Source organism: Molothrus aeneus, chromosome Z (assembly GCF_037042795.1).
Source record: "Molothrus aeneus isolate 106 chromosome Z, BPBGC_Maene_1.0, whole genome shotgun sequence".
NCBI classification, from domain to species: domain Eukaryota; kingdom Metazoa; phylum Chordata; class Aves; order Passeriformes; family Icteridae; genus Molothrus; species Molothrus aeneus.
In genome coordinates this window covers 47,921,125-47,937,769 of record NC_089680.1, presented here as the reverse complement: position 1 = coordinate 47,937,769, position 16,645 = coordinate 47,921,125, and the positions used below count along the sequence as shown (strand labels likewise).

The window sequence follows — 16,645 nt, the reverse complement described above, 5'->3', positions numbered from 1 at the left end:
TTGACTACCTTACCCACCAAAGGGACACAGCTGCTGTGCAGTAACATTCTGAGCTTTGGTCCATCATAGTCTTTATCTGCAGCCCTTTTCAAACTACCTGGACTAACCTTCCAGCTTGTACATAAAAGGTATTAAAGCAATTATGCTACACAGTAGTTAAAATACTGTGTCTTTGATAAACATGGTGGAATAACATAGGAGATTGAACAGATTAGTTTTAGAAGATAGACAGCTAAGGTAAGGTTTAACAGAGCAAGGCTAGAATACAGCCCCTGTGACTGCTCGGTGAGCAAAGGAAGCAGAACACAGATTTTCTAGATCACTTTGTTTCTGATTCAACCACCTTGGCAGACAGAGGTCCAACCTAGAGATGAGCAGCAGTAAGAGGAAGTCTTCCCTTCTCTTACTCTCCAACTCTCCAGTTCACCACCCTAGTGGGAGGAAGTGTCTGCAAAGGTCAGGGAGGACAAGCACACAGTTCAAAAACATCCAAACAGCCTCTGCACCACAGATCTTTGATTGACTGAAAACCTAGTGGAACACAATAAGCAGTAGAATACCAAAGGTCTTAACTGCAGTGCCCTCTCCTTTGTGTTGAGCCTCAGATAGACAGCCAGAGTGACAGCAGAAAATTATACACAACTACTTACCTGCAGAAGGCAGCGTCCTCAGTCCCACTGGAACAAGATAAGCCCCTTAACAAGCCTGCTGTTTAAGTTTTCTTGAGCTACTGTCTAGTGTGACAAATTGGATAGTGGAGAAGTTTTTCAACTAAAGCTCTCAAGAGTTTTAAGAAAGCTTAAAGAAACAAGGAGGACAGCCTTGCACAGACCAGAAGCACTGCTGGCTGGACATTCACCAGCAAGGTGAAATCACTAGCAATCAAGAGAAATGTTTACTCACACTTAATTCAAACACCCTCTGTCAAAAACAACCAGGAAACCTTCTCAATTCATCCAAAGTCAACACATTTTGCTGTTTAACAGATCTTTAATATCAGTAATGTAGGAAGTGACACCTCGGTGCACAACAGCACAGAGACTACAGTTTTGGAGGTTCTCCCATTTCAGACACAGAAAGGAAACATCAGGAAGAACATGCAATCAAACGATGATCAGCTCTAGATACACCATGATGTGGTCCAAAAATACACATTGAAACAATAAATCAAATTACTGCAAACATAGCTTCTCTGAGTAAGGTTAAGATATTGCATTTGTAGTGTCTCCATTGTGCTTTGCTTCAGCGAACCAGTGGAGCCTGCTTGAGCGAGATGAGGACTGAACGCATGCGGGACACATCTTTTGCCTGCTTACTAGACTTGGGATTAAAGTCACAGAGCTGAGCCACACGTTCCCACTCAGTGCCAGGAAAAACTTCTTCTGCATCATTCACAAAGGCTTCTTCAGCTGCCCTAAAAGCAATGCAATGCACCTTGTGTTAATGCCCAGCATGTAACGAACTCCTTCCCTCTTGAAGGATGCAGTTTCTTTCAGCATGTTTCATAAGAAATGTGACCTGACAGCTGCTTGTGGACATTATGGCCACGTAAGCTCCCACTGCCCCAATCCTGGAGATGAAAGTAGACTGCAGTAGTATGCTATGCACAAGCAGTGCAGAGGATTGCAGAGGATTGTGTAAAATGTTGGAATACAGGTGTTTGGTTTTAAGAATACGTATTGAGTCTTTGCCTAAGGTGTAACCACACAAGCTTCCAGGAAGTAAGGTACTTCTTTTGTAGGCATTTTATTTATGGAGAAAGCCCAGGTCTTAAATAGTTAAGCCTCTGCTGCATGATGGCTTATACTGGACATTTGCCAACTGGAAATTTACAACTGCCTGCAAGCATGTCTTAAACAAATTCTGTTTGAGGATTTAAATCAGCCCCAAGGCCTATAGGCCATCATAAAACTATCTGCTGATGATTCCCAATGCTGTAGTGAAGCAGCATGAATCATAAGGAATTTAAGTCAGAATCCCATGCTTGTGAATGCAATAAACTACAGCGTATCTTGGCAGAGGAGATTACTTGTTTGAGGTCACCTCACAGAACAAATGGATTTCCCCTGCTCTCACCCTAAGGAGACTCTAAGAAGGCTTTGTACATTATGCACATTATGTACACTGTACATTATGTACAGTGGCTTCCCAGCTGTATTATTTTGGCTTTTCTATGCTGCCAATAGCATTGCTTCAATGCAGGGATAGCACTCCAGCATCTAGTTTACATGATGTGGGGCCCTGGTAGCTGCCTGAGTGCAGAAGCAGTAAGCATCAAGAGATCAAACCAAATCCATCTACTCCAACAAGCAGTACAGAGAAAGCAGTGAAAATGACTCTCCCATGAGGGTTCAGCACTATTCACAAGGATGATAAGGTTACAGACACCACTGAAGACAAGGATCACTACAACACTGCTACTTTATGTGACATGACACTTTTAAAGGGCAGTGAAGATTTTTTTACTTAACTGTTCTAGGCTGTAGCAAGGATGATTTATGTTTGTGCTTAAAGGTGAAGAGAAGAAAAGAAACAAGGAGAGAAAGTTTAAGTCAGATATAGAAAATGAGAATGAGTTTAATGCAGATGATTAGCTGGCTGAACATGCACTAGTAGCTTAGCCTACATTCAGGAAACAGGCAGCCAGTTTTATTATGCAGCACTTACACTGCACATTTGCATTGGACATATAACAATAATGGTTTTATTGTAAAAATCTAACAAAATCAACTCCAGGAAATTTCAGAAAAGTTAAACACCACCTGTAAATCCATCATTTCACAAGTCTTGGTTTACATCTACCTACAGTTAGCTGTCAATTTCACACCAAATCTTCAATATTAATGCACTCAAAGCCAGAACACGGCTCACCAATACACCTTCTAAAGGTGTCACCTTAGAATCTGTGACATGTCCATCTTTCAATTCAAGTCTACAAATTAAGGGAAGAAATTAAAATACATGAACAAGCCAATGAACATTGCAATCCTTCTACCCCTCAGAAACTAGCATACTCACTGGGGCTTGAAAGTCCCAGCTCTATTTTCACTGACCTATTAGGCTGGCAAAACATCTACACTACTCCTAAATGTCTTCCCAGCAGTTTACTCTGATTTCTCAATGCCACCTTCTTGTACTTTCTATCTGTTCTCTAATAGCCTCCTATTTCTACATGCATGCACATTTTCTGCCTTGATTCATGTCAGACAATTCCCTTCCACCTTCCTTGGCTTCCCTGTGAACCTTTATGTGCAAGCATTGCTTGAATATTTTTCAGATATGTAGGCAAAGCAGGTGGTCACTGCCTATTACAGAATTAAACACTGCTTCTCTGTGGAAGGACTAAATACAGCACCCATGTGAAACTGCAGGCACTAACCCTGCACCCATGTGAAACTGCAGGCACTAACCCAGCAAAGCATCTTGCTAAGCAATGTTCACTGGCCTGGAAACAACTGTAAACCCTTAGGTCTAAAGAGTACTCCAGTCATTACCATAATTCCAGGGCTATGTACACTACATGACTTAATCTGAAAGTGCTAGGATTTGTGCACTGCATACAGGAGAACTGCACTTAATACTGCAGACCAGAAGTGGTCCAAAAAGTAAATATTCAGAAGGCACCTTCAGACATTCAGCACTATTTTTGATCCTGCTTATTATCGTGTAGACTAGCAAGCAGAATTAGTAGTTAAGCAACATACACATAACCAATCACGTCAGCGAAGGGTTGTTTGTAGAAAGCTTCATCTGCCACCCTAGGTAGCAAGTAGTCCAACAGGCAGGCAAGCAGGCAGGAGAAAAGAGATAAGGATGAGAAGTACGGAACACAGCTGGAGGCAGTTTTAACAAGCATATTAACCTTGCATCACCTAGACTTACGGTAACAGGAAAGCAGTTACCACATGGAATGGATCAATTAAGCATTGGTCAGAGGGGCAACACAGAAATTCTTCCACATCCTAGAAGTTTAGATCAGCTAGTTGAGGACTAGAGCCCCAATGTTAGCATTAGACTACTCACAGAGGACAGAAACTACCAGCAGGCAAGAGATCTCACCAGGGTGATGAGAATGCCAAACACTTCTGTGCAACACCTGTTTAATGTGCCCTGCTCCAGACTCCGTATCCTGCACTCAAACACTGGCCATAATAAAGCCATGAGGGTATTATGAACTCTGGCCACCAACTAGGACAGTACTAATCCTGTTTCCCTTTCTTCACTCAACCAAAAGGTGGTGAATTCCTCAGTGAATGTTATGGAAGTGGCAAATCCATAATTCTGAAGGCAGTGTAGGCCTCCTTTCTTCCTTTAGAAAGAAGAGTAGTCTAGCTAGGACTTTATTTAATAAAGACAAACCTGATGGCTATTTTGATAAGAAAAGCAGTATTTCAAAAAAATAAACTAACAAAATAAAACAAAACTAACAAAACAGCAGTTTCGAACAGCAGTTTTGAACCCTGTGAGTTCCCAAAATATAAAGCAGTCTTGATGATTACCTAGAAAGAAGTAGAGATTTAAGAGGCATTAAGTCAGTTCTATCACTTTTACCGTCATGTACCTTGAAGTCAAAATTCCACAGGGAACTTCTAAGAAAGTGTAAGAGCTTACTATTCCAGCAACCAAGTCATCACTTTCTACCACAGGACCCATAATTAGACAATTCAAACCACTACAGACACAATCAGCATTTAGTTTTTCACTAGTAGAACTGAGTCATGTAATTTCTGAACTGCTTCCAAAAAGAGCAGCAAAAGATTTTAAGATATTTAATGAAATTACCTGTAGCAAAGATTAACTAGAATGCCATTTCCATATGTTCTAAAGTAAGCAAGTAAGAATGCTAGTCTCAGGGTAGGTAACTGCAGACATTGAAGGCCTGTGCAGCTGGGAGCATGACAAGAAGTGGGTAGAATAAAATATTTTCTGGCCATGTTAAAGCTTCGTGTCCTAAGGAATCTTCAGTAATACCTGATCATCATCTTAATGCTTCCTGGATATTTAATCTAGATTATCTAAGAAAACTTAAAAACGTAGGTCGTAGGAGTGTTTAATGATCTGAAGGACTATTGCCTTAGGACACAGAAGAAGTATTCTCACCTCGCTTCCTAATTATTTTCATAACTAGAACCATAACTCCCCTGATGACTGGAAAAACTTTACCTGTTACTGGCTTTTGTTTTCTCGAGCTTTTCATCTTGCCTTGCATACCACTCTTCCAACTCTTTTATTGCTTTCTCTTTCCATTCTGCTTCCTGCTTTCGTGAGTTTGCATCTGAAGATTTAAGAATTGCTTTGTCAGTCACGTTTGTATTCAAATGCATCTCACAAACATTTCAACTTATGGTTCAGGGTGCACTCTAGTGCAGACACTTGCTTCACCAACTCAGGTAAGGGTTAGGAGATTTCCTGATTTAGTCTTAGGAGAACTCTAAATACTACAAACATTCAAAGGATTAGCTGAACAGAACTCCTGTCCTGCGTAACTGGGACAGTCCACTTCAGTTTAGGATAGGCACTTTGCAGAGTAGCTCAGATTCAGTCAATCTGTTGGTCTGCAAACTGCTCAAACCAGAAACAGACACCTTGCTATGCCAGTGCTAGAACAAACCTTAGTAAAACCTCTATGCTTAGACAAAGTGAAGGAACCTGGCACTCCACATACTTTTACACACAGCCCACAGTTCAGGACAACCTCACCTGCTGTAACTAATACAAAAGAGGAGTGAACTGTCAGCTTTATCCAGAATTACATCTTACAGAAGGTCTTGTCCTAACAATTTCAAGCAAAGGCTCCTCCACCATGTAAGTGGGAAGCACATCAGTTTGTAGTCTCTTAGACACTGTCCATGGGTAGGTACCACTGCATTTGATAGCTGTATTTAGTTTAATTAATAATCCATTATTTTCTTAATTTAGTTATTAGATTAAGATCCATGTGACAAAAGATGGCCTCAGCTATTACAAAATGAATAATCTTTATCCTTTGAAATAAACTACTAATGCCTGTAGTATTTATTACCACCAAAGCTTAAAAAAGCTTTTCATTTTCTGTCAGCTCATCTCTAAGTAAAGGTTGAGAGAGCCACTTGCTTGCTGACTCCCACACCAGTCTTAAGTCTGCTTACTAGAAGACTCATCCAGGAAGCATGTTAAGACTCTGAAGAAGCACTGCTATGGTTCAGAATTCTATTGCTTAAGAATCATAGAATGGCTTGATTTGGAAGTCGCCTTTAAGATCATCTAGTTACACCTCCTCTGCTGTGGGCAGAGACACCTTTCATTAGACCAGACTGCTCAAAAACCCCATTCAGCCCGGGATGGAGCATTCTCAGCTTCTCTGGGCAGCCTGTGCCAGTGCCTGACCACCCTCACCACAAAGAATTTTTTTCCTAATGAGTAATCCAAATCTACCCTCTTTCTGTTTAAAGCCATTCCTCCTTGTAAACTACACAATGCTCTCTTGTAAAAATTCCCCCTCCAGTTTTTCTGTAGGGCCCCTTTAGGTACTGGAGGGCTGCTCTAAGGTGACCCCAGAGCCTTCTCTTCTCCAGGTAGAACACCCCCACCTCTCAGCCTGAGAGGAGCTGACATTAGGTTACTCAACAAATACCACGCTTACCAAGTTGCTCCAGACGCTCCTTTTGCTCCTCTCTCCACTTACGAATACTTTCTGGTTCTGACTGCAGTCGATCTACTTGGGAGATGGCAGCATAGCAGTCCGTGGGACCATTACTCTCCTTGGAGGAAAGGAACAGTAAAGTCATTTGTGTAGAACAAGTGATTTCGGATAACTGCCTGCCAGCTATATAAAATTATACTCTATTTGAACTGAGCCAATAACACATTCATTTGATGTTGTAACACATTTCCACCATTAAAAACATCTTGCTACAAATCACAGCAGAATCAAAGGAAATTAACACAGAGATTCCTCCGGAAATCAGGGATCAAAGATTCAACACAACTGGAAATACAAGTGCCACAAACACTTAGTGCCAGAGCACTAAGCCTGCAGAATGCAGAAGACAATCCCTAGCACCTCACTACACAGTTGCAGGCCATATATTCTCTGAGTTCATCTCACCTTAAATATTTGTTGTGAAATAATTTTCTTTATGGTTTTGTGCACAGCAGTACAAAACATTCTTTGCAGCTTATTTGTCTACTTCAAGAGACATCTGCATATCACATTACAAAATTTGGATTGCTGTATGCAGCTTATAACCCAAGAGGCATTTTAATATTTAATCATCAGAACAGTGAGAGTACTAGCATCCTTTTCACAATGTAACATCTCAAAGACTCAAAATGAATAGGGCTAACATTAATACACCAGATTTACAAAGCTAATGAATATTGTGGTATTTGCTACAGAAGATACTCTAAGTTTAATGACTTTTATTGCTTCATCCTACCCCTAGCAGAGTTAAGGAATACCACTCCTATGAGTACCAGGTCGACTGCAGCTGACCACAGATTTGGCTTGCCCCTCTCTGGACTTCTTGTAGCCCTCAATGAAGGAACAATGCAAAGAGAAGACACTAGGCTGGTGCAACACCACCAGGCTTCACATTTCATCCAAAGCAAAATAAACTGGGCAGCTGCAGGGCCAGCTAGTTACAGGTAGCTAAAACCGAAGTTATGTATAGCCCATTCAGTCTCTTCTTTCTGATTAAGAGGAAGCTCTGTCAGCCAAAGCAACTGATCTCTTAGAATTTCAAACACAAAATCAAGGTACCTAAAAAGGGAAATCTACCTTCTCTTGTACAAGGAAGAGCAAAGGGCCTGTGAAATACAGGTTGTCCCATCAATCTCACAGTAATGCTGAGGATATAAGAATGTCAGCAGCAGTGAAAGCTGTTTGTCTCCACAAAGCTCAGCATTCACTTAAAACTCTAAGGAGAAGTACATCACTTAAGTTGCTTCTTTCCCAAGCATTCATTTAATCAGGCTAACGAGTCAACTGTGACACCAGGCAATGACCATGCCGTGAAATTCAGTTACGACAAAGTGATTGCCTTAGCGTGCCTCCTTCTTCCCTGACACCAATTAAGCAGGTATCTCCTTCTTTTGTCATTATCATGGCTGTCTAACATGCTTTCATACTGTGATTGAGCTTTTTAGCCAGAAGCTTAATTTCATGCATCTTCATGTCACTAAGAAATGTATAATGTTTTCAGTCCGTTCCTTGTAAGACTATTTTGATAATAAGACAACTATGATGCATGAATTATCTTTAAAGAGCAAGCAAATCTGAAAACTCTACTTTAAACTAGGTAATCAGAGCACACTTTCAGCTTAGCAGCCAGTGTAAGTCAATGTAAAGTCATATCACTGAGCCTAACAGTCTGCTTTACAGTGCTTATATACTGTTAAGCCACATTTCAAAATGAACTGCTGTTTTATGTGGCCTCTAAGTTCAGAGGACAGGCATAATTAGGAAGACTGACAACTCCACGAGATGAGCTACCAGTACAGAAGACCCTCCTCAGATACGAGACAAATTTACTTTAAAGACAAGAAATAGGAAGTATTAGTCTACATTAAGGTAAAGTTCTCACAGTAGAACAGCACATTCTAAGTACAGAATACTTCTATCTTACCTGATAGACATGCCCGTTAGCCACTCCATCAACGGCATCTGTAAAGAGGTGACTTGTTTAGTCATTTGAGAAAGACAGAACAGCCAGATTTACTGATTTCTGTAACTTGTATGGAAAGCTTTACTAAAGTAGGTAATGTGGAAGTTGTGAAAGGGAATGTTACTTGATACCCTGCAGGGACACTTCCTTCTTCCTGCACTTTTCTGGACAGGCATGAAAAACCAAGTGAGCCACTGTTCTGCAGAACCAGAAATACAAGGTCATTTCTTCATCATGAGATCCTGCTTTTAACAACACAAAAAGCAGAGCTGATACTGCTGAGAATCTGCTACAGACTGTGTTCTAAAGCTACTAACACTTTGTCATCCCTCTCTTAGAAGCTGACTACTATACATCTGTTCTTAAGTTAAGAAGGATGACTACCAGTTTTTTAGTGTCTACCTGGAAGATTAACAATGCTGCAGCCAACAATTGGTAATTCTTATCCTACTGTTGTTATCTCCTAATTAGCTCAGAGATAAAGCTGACATTCCTAGGAAAGTCACCTTTCTGCTACCATCTGTGATGACATGCTTGATAGCTCCTAATTCAGTTGCAGCATTATTATCTCTGAAGTGACAGTGGCAACACAGCCGTAGGGAACAAATACCAGGTGTGAGTCAAACCTTTAAGTTTTTGAAACTATTTAAAACTCTGGACTATACAAAATACACCAAGATTTTCAGAAACTGCTAAGTATCAGCAGGGCATCTCTCTGGAGCAGCGCTACATAACATCTGTCAGCGTGCTATACCAAGTACTCATGTTACTCTCATATCACCATGGATAAATCTATCACACAAAAGTGTGTCCACAACCCTCAGTGAAAGAAGTGACTATACCAAAAAGTAAGCAGAAAAATCACGTTATTTTGCACCACCGTCTTAAAAACAGATAGCTGACTGACCTAAAACTATGCAAGTTATGCTGCTGTGTCCTCTTGTTTGCAGCTAGGTATGCACCAGTTTCATAGTTCTAGTGAATGGCACACAGGAATTTCTTCATACTCCTTTATCAGTGAACTGAAGAGCAATCATAAACTGTGTTATGTAGAGGACTGTAAATTCATTAGTTCAAGAATGGCAGTTAAGTTGGAGAATACTAGTCCCCAAGGACATAGTTAATAACTTTTGCAGGGGAAGACTCAATTAAGAAAAAATAGCTTTTCAGTTATGAGAAACTATATTGTATAACTAGACTCCCATAACTGAGAGATGGTTGCTACTTTGTTGGATTGCTACTCCTCTGGAAGGTACAGGAGGCCTTTAAAAAGACTACAGTCACCAGCTGGGTGAGAGGGCTCATAAATCTTGAGGATGCTTCCAAGAACAGTGATAATATGTTTTTCTTGTCACACCAAAAAACATTCATTACAGTCTTCACTACTCAGGCTGGCAGGCAAAAGGAACAACATCATTGTTTAAGGCTGTGCCTAAGATGAAACACATAGGTTTGCCTAAGGGCCATTTTTGTTCTGCACAGAAACAGCCACTAACAGAAATTGAACTAAGTGTTTCCAGAGGGCACCCAAGTTAAAAGTATTAGCAGTATTAGAACAAATTTCCCATCTGTTCTGAGCTCCCTAGAACTTGCAATTAAGCTGCAGAGTCAGCATGCTGACTGAGCTAATCACAAGCAGAAGAGGAAACAGAAATGTACCAGCATGCTGTCATATGCCAATACAAGTGTGCTAACTGCAACAATACCAATAGTCAAACATTCCTTCATTTCAGCTCTCCAGTCTTCACGCTTGTATAATTAAGTATAAAGTACAGAAAAACTGTCTGTCTGCCAGCCTTCACGTCAGTAACCAATGCTAGTTGTGTATCAGATTTTTCTGTTCACAGAAACATGCAATTTCATAAGCTTCCCACAGAAAAAGCCTAAATACTGCTAGTGCCATCATAACATTTTCAGCAGCCATAAACAACGAGACTCCTCTACTGGCTTCAGAGTCCACCCAATTCTATCATAGTATTGTATCTCCTGAAGTTAAAATCCACATATTTAGAACCATCTCAGTTACCAATGATCCACACTCCTTGTTGTTTGCTTTTGAACTTAAGATAAACTTTTACTTTTAAGGCACTGTTGCAATGAACACATATAAACATATAAACATCTACAGTTCTGCAACACATGCTGACAGCATGGTAATAATGAACATTCATACAGCAACACAGATACCTTTTAGAGTGTGAAAGAGTCTGGAGAGGATAAGTCATATCAGCTGCCTTGCATTCCCAGGAGATACAACACCCAAGCTTGCCAGAAATAGAAAGCTAGCATTAATGCCCTCCACATTTACTACAGCTTACAAAAGAAAAGGCTGGGGAGTTTGAAGATAAATACAAAAAGCATTTTGTCACTTCTGTCCTAGAAGTCAATATATGGCCTCAGAGATTTATCACAATGATGATTAACTATTCTGAAGGCTGCTACTATAATTATTACCGCTCAGGATCACTTGGCCTGAAAGGAAGTTAGCTTAGCCTTGTTCACCAGCCTCTCTAAAGTCTTATTCTCAATGCAAAAGTGGACTGTTACCTGAAACATTAGAGGCAGGGCTTTGCAGTACACTGAAACATTTTTCTCACACTCTTTTAAAATAGAAGTATTTTTTATGAGTTACCTGCAGCATCTCTTTTAAACAGTAAGTACTCTAAGTGCTGCTACTTTCAATAGGTTAGCAGCTCTAGTTAAAGAACAGAAGAACATAAAGTTTAATATATTCTGACATCAGGTTAAGTAACTTCACCACTCAAGGTCTAGTTTACCATCCTTTTTTCTTTTAGGCACAGTCATGCTTTAATTTTACCTACCTCTAACCCATAACATGATAAGAAAGAAGGATCATTTACAAGACTTTTGTTTACATAGTTATGAAAGAACCTGGAGAAGAAATAATTTTTCTAGCCATAACTCATCCTCATGCCTATGTGCAAAACAAAGACAAGCAGCTCAGGAAGAGTGCTTCTTTCCAGTGTTTAAGTTTAATCTGCTGTCCTATCAAAACCCATGAGTTCCCTCATTTTCGATATAATCAATAGGCTAGAATTAAAACACATCTGCAATAACACTGTGCTGTAACAGCTTCTATAATTTTCCAATCTAACAGCTTCTGTAATTTCCACCTTCTGTACATTTCCACTAGTATTCTCTTGAAAACAAAACAAAACGAAAAAAGATTTTTCTGTCCTGACTTCGTAATAATGCAGCATTACTAACACAAGCTAGACAGATACCATTCCTTTCTCATACCTTTATCAGTGCTGTCTTATGGGGCTCTGAAGCCTCAGACGCTGATTGCATAGCAAAACCCAGATCAATGGCTGTTCAAACAATTAAGAAAAAATCAACAGCCAGACAAGAACTCTTTCTGTTTGTGGTGCTAACTACAGAGACAGGAGGAATCAATTCTTTCCTAAACAATTTTGAAGCAAATTGATACTCAGCTCCTGAAAGGCTATTGAATGAAATACCTAGAGAAACCACCAGACACAATTAATTTTCTTAATTGCTAGAGGCTCACGAACATCTTTCGAAGATAAGAGAAACATAGTTCAGTCAAGTTCATATAAAACTTACAGGCGTGAAAATGTAAAAGCAATGTCTGAGACTAGTCAGCCTACGTTAAAATTGTGTATTTGCATGATTTTCAACATATATAACTGCTCGTCTTTGAATGAAATTGCCCATAAGAAGCTACTTGCCAAACTGCCAGGATGATTTGTATTGGCATACAGGATGTAGAAACCACACATTTCCCCTCGAACTCTCTCTCTCTCTTGCTCTTGAACCAATACAACCTCAAGACGCACTATTGAGAGAATCTCACTGCAAATACATGGACATTGATTCATCACTGAAAAATAAATGTCCTAAGATATCATGTTACCCATACCTAAGCAACAGCATTGCATTACTTGATTTATACAGTACTCTCTGCTTTCTGGAGCAGGGATTATGCTTCACCTTCCAAGGGAAATAAGATTAGGTTTTTGCATGCTCAGGCAGCTTGAATGGCATAGCTATTTACATAATGAATAGCCTACCGGATCAGGCCTGGATCAGTATTCCAACCCTGATCATGGCAACATGAAATGATACTGTGTGAGACACACGAGCCTGGCAGCATTCCGCCATTCCCACCATACTCACCCAGTATCCACCACTACGACAATTAACAGAATTCCCAATGATGATATTTACAATTCATGAAGCTCACTTCTGTCTATGTATTTGTCTAACTATTTACCAAGAGACTGAAAGTGAAAGACTGTTGATGAGAAACTATGATTCTTAAAACTGTTATTTCAAGAAGTTGATGACTGCTTGTGACTGTATCTGAAGTTAAGATCTTCAAACTTCAGTTGAGAGCTGCCCAAGTTATTAGTTTTGGCCCAGTGTTTATAAAGAACTTATCCAAGAGACCTGTAAATAAGGAGTTCAAGAAAGGTTATGGTTAAAAAAAGTAAATCCACAAATCCCTGGTCATTATGCTTAAGGATTTACATAAGAAATTGCATTGTTTCAAGGAGAAATTTGCATTCACCTACTCAATTACAGAAGAGTTTAATGAGCTAATATGCCAGAGACTACAACTGTCTGATATTTATTAAGGTACTGATCAGATGATAAGAAATGTCTAACACAAATGGCAAAAGAAGTCATTAGATCATTTGTCACCATGCCTGAACCAGTACATTTTGCATGGCTGAAGTCTGTTCTTTTTAACATGGAGCGAGCAAGTACAGGCTCTGACAGTCAACAGAGATCAATATTCTGTTAAAAAACAGGGCCACCACAAGTCCACAAGCATCGTCTACCATGCCTATTTAACAGGCCAGAGCATAAATGCAATCCCAGGGCATAAAAGGAAGCAAAATGACATACAGTTCCTGCCTAGGGTTCCCAGATCCTTGGATCATATTATCATATTTATTATTTTATTAACTTATTCCTAAAGTTCTCCAATAATCCTTTTGCATTTTATGACAAGTCAACTTACATGACTTCAGAAAAAGTGCTTAAAAGGCAGTTTAAGAACTACTTCTTAATAAGAAACTAATCTAGAAGCATTAAACAAATCAACTTTTTGACAAGGAAACACTTTGCAATAGTCATCATTACATGTATGTAGAGAACATACTCTTCTAGTTGTTCTAGTATATTGTGGGCAAGGTCAATGATAGATTTTTTTTTTCAACTACAATAGTTTTCACTTGAATGTTCCAGAGTCTGTTTGGAACATAAAGCCCATGTAAGGCATGATGTTTGTTTAAGGCTTCTGAAAGTAAGAAGGGAAGTGACCATTGTGTCTGTTTCTGCACTATACATAGAATACGGAAGTCAAATTATGTATGGTACCAAAACAGGATGGTGTTCTGATAACAATTATCCTCAAGTTCTTGTACTGGAACAAAATAGTCCCCAGTAAATACCTTTTTTTTCAGGAGTATGTAATCCATATATTTTGGAACTTATGAGTGAGCTGACGTTAAGAGCAGTGCTACCTCCAGATAAGCACTGGAAGGTCTCCATTACGCAGTTTATCTAGATGAGCTTTATTGACTGAAATACTACAAACGTGCCCCCTCATACATAAGATACCTCAGTAATATCTGATATCAGGTTGCAAAATGAAGACTTAATTCTAAAGATGTTCCAACAATGAACTGGGGAGCATTTATTCAACTCAGTCTGAAGGAGAGTGGCATCCTACTGCAGTGACAAAGGGAAGTCACATGAGAGCAAATATGTCTCCAGTATGTATTTGGCCCTGGTGATAAGTAGAAGCAAAGTCTTCTGAGAGTGTTGCAACATCAACCCCTTTCCACTCGGGCTTCGGTTAAAACTTTTCAAAAGGAGAAGTGTTTATTTTGGGCTGCTTTAGCCACCATTAGACTATAATCCATACTTCTCAACACTCAGTTCCCACCCTTCTCCAAACGCGGGTTCTGCAGTGTCGGGCTTGCTACATTCAGTACAAAGGTTACCAAGGAACAAAGGCTAAAGGTTTAGTAAAATTAAACATTAGCTTAACTCCTCTTATGCTTTAAGACTAAGATCACCCCCGCTGAAGCCAGAAATGCAAGTGGCGGATTTATTCAGCTTTCAGAAGCCTTCCTTCAGACAGGCGCCTGGATTAGACGAGATGAGCACCGTTCTCATTAGGACACAGGCACGGCTTAGGCATCTTCAGGTGATACAAACTACAACCTGGGAGCAGGGAGGTAGCTCACCTTGCGGCGCAGCGCACCCAGGACGGCCCCGACCCACCCTCGGACCAGCCCCGGGCAGCGGGCCCCGCTCGGGGCACAGCGAGGGTCCCGCCGGCGCCGCCCCCGCCCGGCCGCGCCGCCCCGAGGGACGAGGGGACCCGGGACCCCTCAGCCCCCGCCCCACCCGCGGCCCCCGCAGGGCGTACCCGCGCCGAGGCCCTCGGGACCCTGCAGCGCCTCGGGCACCTCGCCGTTCTCCAGGATGCCGTAGCCCTCGTCGTTCTCGATGCCCGCGATCTCGTTCTCCTGCTGCGCCAGGAAAGCGGCGGCGGGATCCTCCTCGCCACCGTCGGGCATCCCGTTCCCAGCGGGTGGCTGCTGCGGCTGCTGGGCACTGAAGAGCTCCATGTCGGCCAGGGGTGAAGGCGGACAAGCAGCTGCGGCTCCGCACCGCGCCTACGCCGGGCAGCAGCGCGGAAAGGGCGGGATCCCCCCGCCTGCGCCAATGAGCGGCGAGCATCGCCGGCTCCGCCCAATCAGCGAGCGGCCGTGGCGGGGCCTGCGGAACGCGAGCCAATCAGTGCCCAGAGAGCAGCGGGTGGGCGGGGCGGGGCGGAGCGCGGCCCCCGTGCCCGGAGAGCCGGGTGGCACCGGCGGGCTCCGCTCCATTGGGATCCGCTCCATCGGGATCCGCTCCTTCAGGCTGTAGCCGGTCCAGAGTCGCCTCTGCCAGCCTGCCAAAGCACAGGCGCTCCGCTGGGACAAGACACGAGTCCATCGACAACTTGGAGACAAATTCGAACCCCCAGAATACGTCCAAAACATCGGTTGTGTCAAACATCTTTCGTGTTATTGGGTGTCTTCTCTCTGACATAGGGAAGCTTAAGTCACAGAAACACAGAAGATGTTGGTAGGGACCACATTGGGTCATCTGTTCAACCTCCCTGCTTAAGCAGGGTTATCCCAGAGCATTTGGCACGGGATTGTGTCTATATGGTTCTTGAATATCTCCAGTGAGGGAGAGTTCACACCCTCTCTGTTCCAATACTCAATCACCCACACAGTAAAGCTCTTTCTTATGTTTAAGTGGAATTTACTGTGCATCAGTTTTTGACAGTAGTCTCGTGTACGAGTGGTTGGCACCACCAAGAAGAGCCTGGCTCCCTGCTCTTTACACCCCTGCCTTTAGACATTTATAGACATTGATGAGATCAAACCAGTGTAAATTCAGGAAGCATGTGTTCTATTGAAAAAATGTTCATCAGAAGGGCAGTGATTTCTTATACAATTTTTTGGACAGTTACTTTGATCATGTTCTTGTATCTGGGTATTATAACACAGATGGAATCATACAATTGTAGAATGTGAAGGGATTAGAATGGACTAAAAGATCATCTATTCCAAACCCCTGCTGCCTTGGGCAGGGACACCTTCCACTAGAGCAGCTTATTTTAGGCCTTATCCAATCTGGCCTTCAACACTGCCAGGGTTGGGACATCCACAACCTCCCTAGGCCACCTCTTCCAGTCTCTCCCCAGAAGACTAAAGAATTTCTTCTTAATGTCTAACCTAAATTTCCCCCATTTCAGTTTGTACCCATTACCCCTTGCCCTGTTACTACAGTTCCTGACACTAACTCCCTCTCCAGTTTTCCTGTAGTACCCTTCAGATAGTGGGAGGTTGCACAACCTTCTCTTCTCCAGGATGAACAGACCCAACTTCCTCAGTCTGTCTTTGTAGGGGAGGTGCTCCAGTCCTCTCACTAACATTGTGGCC

General features: G+C 41.7%; 1 protein-coding gene across 3 annotated transcripts; it reads right to left on the bottom strand.

The window, feature by feature from the left end:
- Positions 1–970: 970 nt before the first annotated feature.
- CLTA (clathrin light chain A) lies at positions 971–15,338 on the bottom strand. Of its 3 annotated transcripts, XM_066569819.1 has the most exons (7): positions 15,076–15,338; positions 8,607–8,644; positions 6,623–6,740; positions 5,164–5,275; positions 3,705–3,758; positions 2,472–2,507; positions 971–1,414 (listed from the first exon to the last, which is right to left on the bottom strand). In XM_066569819.1, exons 1-7 carry the CDS (start codon positions 15,275–15,277, stop codon positions 1,243–1,245), a joined length of 732 nt encoding a protein of 243 aa, XP_066425916.1. In that variant the 5' UTR covers positions 15,278–15,338; the 3' UTR covers positions 971–1,242. The 3 variants fall into 3 exon arrangements, with proteins under 3 accessions (XP_066425916.1, XP_066425917.1, XP_066425918.1); XM_066569820.1 differs by lacking the exon at positions 2,472–2,507; XM_066569821.1 differs by lacking the exons at positions 2,472–2,507; positions 3,705–3,758.
- Between the last annotated feature and the right edge of the window lie 1,307 nt (positions 15,339–16,645).